The sequence below is a fragment of the Andrographis paniculata genome, unplaced genomic scaffold, assembly GCF_009805555.1.
Source record: "Andrographis paniculata isolate CXL003 unplaced genomic scaffold, ASM980555v1 Contig62END, whole genome shotgun sequence".
NCBI classification, from domain to species: Eukaryota; Viridiplantae; Streptophyta; class Magnoliopsida; order Lamiales; family Acanthaceae; genus Andrographis; species Andrographis paniculata.
The window spans coordinates 346,518-355,535 of record NW_026137598.1 but is presented as its reverse complement, the minus strand read 5'-3'; the positions used below and the strand labels follow the sequence as shown (position 1 = coordinate 355,535).

The window sequence follows — 9,018 nt, the reverse complement described above, 5'->3', positions numbered from 1 at the left end:
AAGATAATAAGTACAACACAAACGGGATGTTTCAAACCAAAGGGAAGGACAAAATTTACACGAAAAATTATACTCCCCATTAACATTTTAATTGATGTAAGATGAAAATGGAACCACTAAAGTTGAATTTTTCAGCAAAAACTCAATCGACTTTCTAGAGAAATTGAGAAAACATTTGCATCCAAAAGAGAAATAGAGTTTTTCTAACAACACATTTTCACTATTTGGAATGAATTGAGACATCATATTGTGCTTAAGTTTAAAAATTTAAGTACATTGACAACAACTTACAATATTAACATATATATATATATATGCACATTGATTGAATTAAATTATACAAGTCATCTATTACAAGTTTAAAGCAAATGTGTTCCTTCGAACTGGTCAAATAAAGGATCATAAACAACAATAGGACTTCTCACTGTGTAATTACCACATCTCCAAATAAGTAATCCTGATTTTATTAGTACATTTGCCTTTAGTTTGGCCTTCACCACAACTGTGAAGCTCCTCTTCTGTAATGGCTTTGAGAACGACAAGCTCATCGGCTTCACTGTTATTTGCACCCCTTTAGGAGCCTTGATCGTAGCATTGTACACCGATATACGGGGGCCAACATTTGTCACCGTCCTTCTAAATACGCCAATGGTCGTCTCTTGATTTCTTTTTAAAGCTAGTTGCATTGTGGGATAATTGATAGCATCTTCACTCTTTGCTGGAAGCAATTTGGAGCAATTTATTGGCCCTTGGCCTAGTAAAGTTCCAATGGCTGATCCCTTGTAGCCCTCACGACATAGGAATTGAATGTAGGACATGTCATCTATGTCATAGATTAGTCCGGGCTTTATTGCTTTTGTTGGATTGAGTTGGCCTGATCCGTAAGCAAATTCCTTGTCCCTATTAACTTTAGGCTGCATTCCTTTCGCTACAACCAAAATATATATAGTGGTTTAGATTCGAGAGAATTATTCACTATATGGATTGATATATGAAAATTAGAATTTTACGTATATAGTGGTTTAGATTTGAGAGAAGTATTCACTATATGGATGGATATATTAAAAATTAGTTTAATCATGTAAAAAGAAGAAGAAGAAATTTATTGAAAATGATATTTCTTAGAAGTATATTGTACATTAGATGTTATATAGGTAAACTTTTGTAAGAACTTATTTTTCTCTTCTGACATAATTTTTTTTCAATAAATATTTCGAAGAATGAAAAGAAAATGAAAAACAATTGTATTTTTTTTTTTAATTTTATTTTATTTTTTTACTATATAATCATCGTAATTGTCTAATAAAATGAAAGTAGACCTCACTAAAGAATTTATTATAATTGATTTATAAAACATCCAAGTATAATATTGAACTAAATTTTTAAAAATTCTACATGAAAGAATATGTCTTTTTCTATGAATTCTAGACATGTAAAAATTCTATTGCTTATATCTAAATTGAGATTGTATCCAACCTGAAGATCATAGGTTGAAACTCAACTAAATTCTAACCACTAATCTTGTATAAATAATGTTAAAATTAAGAATTGTTTTAAAAATGAAGGGTTTTGATTGAAATTGAACTATTAATTGAGCATGGATGTGATCCACATGTTCTTTCCAAGTTTTGATGGATCGACAATGATTGTGTAGCTTACCCGTAGTCATAATAGCAGATTTGATTGCAGCCGGAGACCAGGTTGGATGAAAAGATTTGACATAGGCCGCAACACCTCCTACGTGTGGGCATGCCATAGATGTGCCCGACATGAAGGTAAAGTTGGAATATTGTGTGTCGCCTTTCAAACCCGTTAATGATTTCAAAGGAGTGTACGATGCTAGGATATCGATCCCAGGAGCAGTAATGTCCGGCTGTTCAACATTTGATATATAGCAGCTACAATCAACAATACAATAAAAAACAATTTCCTAGCTACCCAATTAAATCCAACATTCTTGTTGCAAACCTTAAGAACATGCTTCGACCCCGGGTTTGGGCCTCTAGAGGAAAATGAAGCCACAAAGGGAGCTTCGATTTTTACTTCCTCGGTCTTATGTATGACGGCTGACGCTGATCTGCCAACAAAACTTATGCTGTCATTACATTTGACTTACTTTATAATAAACTAATTATTCATGTATCATAATACAAATATAACTAGTGTCATTTTTCTTTTAGTCGATTGCACCTACAATATCATAATACAATTGTAGTCACATATTTTGCAAGATACATGATCAAGAGTTATAAATTGACCACAAAAACCATACTAAACTCCACAATTAATTTTTTTTTTAAAGAGTATGTTAGGAAAATATGAGCGCACAAGCGCCTTGTGTAAGAATGTGGACATCTTACTTTGTTGAATGCATGTAGTTGTTGATTTTCTCTCCAATTGTACCATTAACCATTGTTGCCGGAGCCATAAAGATTTGCGCCGCATCGAGGAAAGATTCACTTTCAATGACAGTGCCGATGCCTCCCAAACCCCTAACGACGGAGTCGATGCCCCAAGATCCGAGCTTGCAATAAATTAGCTTTCCTTGCACCTTTGTAGGATCCATGGAGTTTTCGATACAATACCTTGTAAGAAACACAAATTACAATACAAATAATACACAGGAATATATATATATATATATAGAGAGAGAGAGAGAGAGAGAGAGAGAGAATACTTGTAGTTGAAGTAGAAAACCAAATTAATTCTAGAAATGATTCACCTTGAGGCTTCTTTGGTGTCTGAATTTTTGGCAACATCAATCCCACTTGTAAGAGGATATAACTTTTTCTTTGGTTCAAATGTGTTTACTCCAATTCCCTGAAATCATATGCATAAATATATGTTATGTAATAAGTGGGTGAGTATTGGGATCGAATAGTTCAAGTTTGGCTCGACTTAAATCAAGTTCGTGTTAATTGGTCAGTATTGTTTTAAAAATATGTGTGTGATTTTCATATTTTGGATATCTGATTAAAATTATTCAGTTGCATAATTCATATTAAGATAGTTCAAATTGAAAATTTGTGCATATATTATCTATATTTGAACATAAATGTATACACTATGGTATATAAATATATTGCATAATTAATATTTGTGTTTGTTAAAAAAAAAAAAAAAGCACAAAATTCATATTTTATGGGCAGATATAGAAAATTTTAGCTAGCATAGTTGTCAAATACTAATAAAAATTAAATGATATTTTATGCATATATATTAAAATCGAATATGCATAGGATTCCGAGTTTGCCTATTTAGAGTTTTAAAAGATTTGAAAATTTTAGAAATGGTAAAAAATTAAGCTTATGTTTGTTGGCTTTTAAGTTTGAAATTTGAATACCTAAAAATTTTGAATTGAGACGATGGTGGTATTATGTGATGTTCTGAACGTAAAATTATTTTTTAATATAATATAAAAAATAAAAAATAGATATTTAATTTGATACTTTTAAATAAATAAAAAATTGATAAATAGTAAAAAATCTAAAAAATATGTCAAAAAAAAGCATTTGTTTTAAAAGAAAAATAACTATCTAATCTCATATTTAAAAAAAATATATATTATTGTTAAATAAATAGTATCAAAACTTTTAAATAGTATATTTATATAAACGAAGCCATAGTTTTTGCAAAAAATATCGTTATTTAAAAAAAAAAAAATGAACCCACCGATACGATCTCTCCATTGCCGAGCTCCACCTTGCTCCTCAATTGGCGGTCGATGCCGCTAGCCGCCACTGTAAGAATCCACGGGGCGTGGTTGACCACACTTCCACGGTAGGGCCCGTCATTCCCGGCGGAAGCCACCGTCAAAATCCCTTTCCTCATGGCATGAAAAGCTCCAATTGCTATTGAATCTGAGGTATAATTTCCTGTAAGCCCGCCTATTGAAATGGATATGATGTCGACTCCATCACTAATGGCAGCATCAAAAGCTGCAAGAATGTCCATGTCAGCACAGCCGGTGCTCGCCCAACACACCTTATACATTGCCACCCGAGCTGAAGGAACCGCCCCTCGGGCAGTTCCTTTGGCAAGACCGTTTAGGTTAGCATTCGGGATCAAGCTTCCGGCTAGGGTAGACGATGTATGAGTTCCGTGGCCATCAGTGTCAATCGGTGACAAAATGTCATTCGGGTCCGAGAGCCTATCCAGCTTGAAGTATCGGGCTCCAATCAGCTTGCTTCATCACCGAACATACTCGTTAATTGTAGCGCTAAAGTAAATAAATAAATGAACAGTATTGTGAAATTTGTTGTAGTTTGGTGATTTTAGAATAATCATATACTTTAGTTAGAAATAAATTTTTATTCGCTATTTTAAATAAAAATATTAAATTTTGATAAAAAAAAAGAAAAATTATATTTTAAATATCCATATTTGAGAAATGAATACAATAAAAATAATAATAATAATAATAAAGTCAAAGAAGTAGAGTCATACATGAGATTATAAACAAACAACCCCGTCTAAACAAATATTCAAATTACACATGCAAATAATTTTTATTTCACATAATTGTCATCGTTTCATTTTGTATTCTTTTATGAGTTTTACCACAAATTTTTATTATTCAAATTCTTTTTTCCCTTCAAAAATATCAAATTAAATACTTATTTTTATTTTTTATATTATACTACAAATTATTTTACATTTAAAGCATTATATCAACTTTCATTTATATCAAATCAAATAACTATTCAAATTTAACTTTTTACTATTAAAAAATTCAAAGCCAAAACTTCAAACCCAGAAACAAACATACTTACATTTTTAATTTCTATTATATTTTAAAATAAAATCATTGTTTGATATAATATTTTATTTGTATATATTTATAATATTGAGGTTTTTATTAAAGTGAGAATGTTTTATTTAATCTTTAAAAAAAATAGATTTAACTCTATTCTCATGTGTGTATTTCAAATATTAAAATAATAAAAAAAATATTATTCAAAGAATCAAAATTATATATATTCCAGATAAAATTATGATTCACAGTATTGGAACTAATAATAATGTTATTAGAATCAAATTGAATTATATGAAGCATAAAAAATAAAACTACATATGTGGCAAATATTTACTTGTTGCATCCCGAAAAATTGGCATATCGGCCACAAGTTCCTTTCCATTTAGCCGGAGGCGGGCCTAAACCTTTGTCATTAAAACTCTCGGATTGTGGAGTGATTCCTAAGACATTACATTGTTATAAGGTATTGATGGTAGAAGCATTCCCAAAATAGTAAACACAAATCGAACAATTGTCTTGAAATATTACCCGTGTCAAGTAGGCCAACTATAATGTCGCTCTCCACCTTCAAGTTCCTTTTCGATTGTGGCCTTAACCCGATGAACTCCCAAGATTTGGTCGTGTGTAGTTTACGGTATTGATTAGGGAATACCAAAAGTACTTCATCTTTGTCTGTAAATATGATTTTCTAAATATTAAGTATGAATTACATATGGGATAGTATATTGATTCAACATGGATTTGGTGCTGACATTATTTTTTCAGCACCATACTGAATAGTTAAAAACATAACTATATATAATTATATTTATTAGATAATTTAATTATATCTATTAACATAATTAATTTTTATTTATTCAGCTAGATACTGAAATAATGTTTTTTTTTAGCACTTCATCTCCTTCAATATTGACTAGAAAATAAAATAAGCATTGGTGAATAACAAAAATCAAACTCAAATAATAAATCTAAAATAAAAATAAAAAAATTGAGAAATAAATTTCAAATTCAATATAATATTATATATTTGGCAACTAAAGGCATTTGCATCGGTTAGTTCTTTTTCCTGCAGCAATTTTACAAAATGATATATATATTGATGTAACTTTATTTAAATTTAATAATATTATTAATTATTTTGATATAAATTAAAATATATATATTTTTTGTAGTGATGTGAAAGAAAGATAATGTGATATGAAAAAAGAAAAATATGAAGTAGAAATTGTGAGAAAGTTTTGAAGGGTTCTTTGATACCGATAGCCCATCCACATCCACGAATCCTAGCATGAGTTTCTTTATTTTTCTCTCATCTTTTTTGTATCATATTCTCTATTAGGGAAGAAACTTGGGAAGAAACTTATCTTATTTTACATCCAAATTAAAGAAACTCATTTATAAAATTTAATAATTCTCTTTTCTTCAGGTCATTAAATTTTTAGTTTTAAAATAATCTAAATAATAATAAATTATTTATTTAATATATTTATTTAACATTTATTTATTATAGTAAAATTAACTATATTTTATTTAAATTTTAAACAAAATTATATATTCAATATTATTATTTTAAAATATATATATAATTTTATATAATATAAAAATTTAAATATAAGTACATAAAATTTAAATAAAATACATAAAAACATACTAATTTTTTTTTCCACATCACTCAGTTTAATTGGAACACGTGAGAACACTAAACATCAACAAAACCTCCTTTGTTTAAGTTTTCACCTCAATTTTTCAATTTTTTTTTTTGAAATGTTATTTGGAGGTTTCTCCACAGATGCTCTAATAAATTACAATATCAAGTAAAAAAAAAGGGGATTACGTTAGATTAATCACTGCATGAAGTTTATCTTAATTTAGTCAACATGCCTTGATTACTTTATTGAATTAATATATAATCCTTAACCATGAGTTGCAAGTTTAGTTATACTTATTCCGTCAACCGTAACTATACCGTTTTATTTTGTAAATTTATAAAAAAATGACATAATTATAGTGGACGGAAGGAGTATAATGTAAGAAAAGCAATACTAGCCTTATCCTATGTTTAAGGCTAAATTAAATTTATAATTTATAAGTTTCAATTTAAATGTATGAAAAAAACTATTTGTAAGATTAATGGTATAATTCGGATATATGTATATATATTAGTTAAAAAATTACATAGCATCCTTTCAATTGGGTACAAAATTCAGATACCGTGTTTGTTTGTTAATTTGTGTGGTTTTGGATTTTTGTTTTGATTTTAAATAGTAAAATTTTGAATTGAAATAGTTATTTGATTTGCTATAAATACGTATTGATATGATATTTTGAATGTCAAATTAAATTTTAGTGTAATATAATAAATAAAACATAGGTATTTGATTTGAAAATTATTTTTGGACAAATATTTTAGGAATAGTAAAACCGAAATGAAATATCACAAACAAACAACTTTCGCATATCATTTAAATTTTATAAGTAAAGCTAAATTTTAAAATAAAATTTATATAAGAACTAAAAAGAAAAAATATATATATATATATATATATGTGTGTGTGTAAGTTTAGTTCAATATATATTCTAAAAATTCTATTTATGCTACCTCAAATTCCTATTTACTATTTAACTTTTGTATTGCTCCTAAAAGAAGCAAAAACTTCCAAAAATATCTAATTACATTAACACATTCTAATATTTACAAAAATCATGACTTTTGTCCATGAACTTTCTTCTAGTTCCAAAATACAATATGTCATTCATAATAAACTATAGACCAAATAGGCAAAACAAATTTATGGAACATAAATAAATAACGAATGGGACATATTATAAGATCAAATTTTTGGAATTTTTTTATACATAATTACATATATGTGGCCAACCTGACATCATTTTGGCCTCGTCACTCGAGAGCTTGGCTGCAAACGCATTGAAACTCTGTGTGTAGCTATAAACAAGGGACTTGGAAGCAATATGCTCACTGTATTAACAATATAAATAATTTAATTGATCAATATAATAAATAGTACAGTATAATTTATACCCATAATTCAAAGAAAAAAGAAAAGTAGTAAGTATTACACGTACGTAACAGTCACACAAACCTTCCCTTCAACGATGATAAGACTTTAAGATGTGAGTCAACTGTCAAACTCTCGGTGGCTAAGCGATCCCTCATAAATACGATGTACAACTCCTACAAGAGATGGAATCGATCAGTCGTGCGTCTCGTACAATTAAACTACATGCATATATAATGTCACCTTCCTTACATCGTTGTCGGCAGCTAACGCATGACAAGTTGTAATAGCAATACATAGCACAAGATAATGCAATAAAACCCTAATTTTGTAGACCTCCATGGACATCAAAGAACATTTATATGTATGTGTGTGTGAGGATTACATACATATATATATATCTCAATAGGCATAGTTGAATGGATGGTTATAGACTTAAAGAAGAAGAAAACCGTGCACATCGAATTGAATAAGGTAGTAATATTAGAAACTTTAGCTTAACTCTTTGGTCATCTGTCTGAATGTTTGGGCAGGGAAATTAATCTTGTTAGGAAAATGGGGTTTTCGTGGGACATGAGTTGATGCTTTGATAGCGATTAGTTTGTTCTTTAGGGATTTTTATTTTTTATTTTTTTCAAATTTATACTTGTTGTCGTAAAAAAATCGCTACCAACAGCTTAATCAAAAAAGCTTGTCGGAATTGATTTAATCGTAAGGTTCCCCGGCCTCCTTAAGAAAGGATCCGGGCTATCTCGAGATAACCGAAAAAATTGACGAAGAAAGAAGAAGGTAAAACAGGAACGAAAGCTAAAAATTAAATTTGAATTAATTGAAGAAAACTGTAAAAATCCGGAAAAAATATAGAGAAAATAATGCAGAGAAAAATTATGAAAAAAAAAAAAAAGATTCATGATACATAGCGTCCGTTTTTTGCTCTTGGATCTTCTTTAAATAGTTAAATTTTTTAAATTTATTTGAATAAGATCTTATCCCATTTTTTTCTCCAACAGCTCCAACAACTTTCTAACAACTTCTTTAACCTTCTTGCCTCTGTTGGACTGCTTCCAAGTCGAGATGGACCTCCTTGAACGATGGGCTAGACGGGTCAGAGGGTCCGTCTGTAACTTTGGGTCGTATGTCGGGTCGCGAATGTCCTTAGACTGCATCTACACTGAGCCGACTCCAATTAATTGTTTGGGTGTATACAAATGCCCCCTTAAAAATTATCTGGACAAAAGTTAACTT

General features: G+C 29.4%; 1 protein-coding gene across 2 annotated transcripts; it reads right to left on the bottom strand.

Moving 5' to 3' along the window:
• Positions 1-258: 258 nt before the first annotated feature.
• On the bottom strand, positions 259-8,137 carry LOC127261046 (subtilisin-like protease SBT4.14). Of its 2 annotated transcripts, none has more exons than XM_051289194.1 (11): positions 8,026-8,137; positions 7,841-7,949; positions 7,636-7,733; positions 5,285-5,428; positions 5,091-5,196; positions 3,673-4,186; positions 2,723-2,820; positions 2,361-2,585; positions 1,969-2,077; positions 1,660-1,873; positions 259-928 (listed from the first exon to the last, which is right to left on the bottom strand). In XM_051289194.1, exons 3-11 carry the CDS (start codon positions 7,643-7,645, stop codon positions 360-362), a joined length of 1,989 nt encoding a protein of 662 aa, XP_051145151.1. In that variant the 5' UTR covers positions 7,646-7,733; positions 7,841-7,949; positions 8,026-8,137; the 3' UTR covers positions 259-359. The 2 variants fall into 2 exon arrangements, with proteins under 2 accessions (XP_051145151.1, XP_051145150.1); XM_051289193.1 differs by having other exon boundaries at positions 7,858-7,949; positions 8,026-8,131.
• Positions 8,138-9,018: the final 881 nt, after the last annotated feature.

Bases quoted from the DNA above. Each gene is read 5' to 3' on its own strand.
- LOC127261046 (XM_051289193.1), bottom strand. From the start codon at position 8,121: ATGTCCATGGAGGTCTACAAAATTAGGGTTTTATTGCATTATCTTGTG. The intron at 2,078-2,360 runs GTAAGATGTCCA...TTTTGTTGGCAG, and splicing joins AACTACATGCATTCAACAAA to ATCAGCGTCAGCCGTCATAC. The intron at 929-1,659 runs GTAAGCTACACA...TTTTGGTTGTAG, and splicing joins ATCTGCTATTATGACTACGG to CGAAAGGAATGCAGCCTAAA.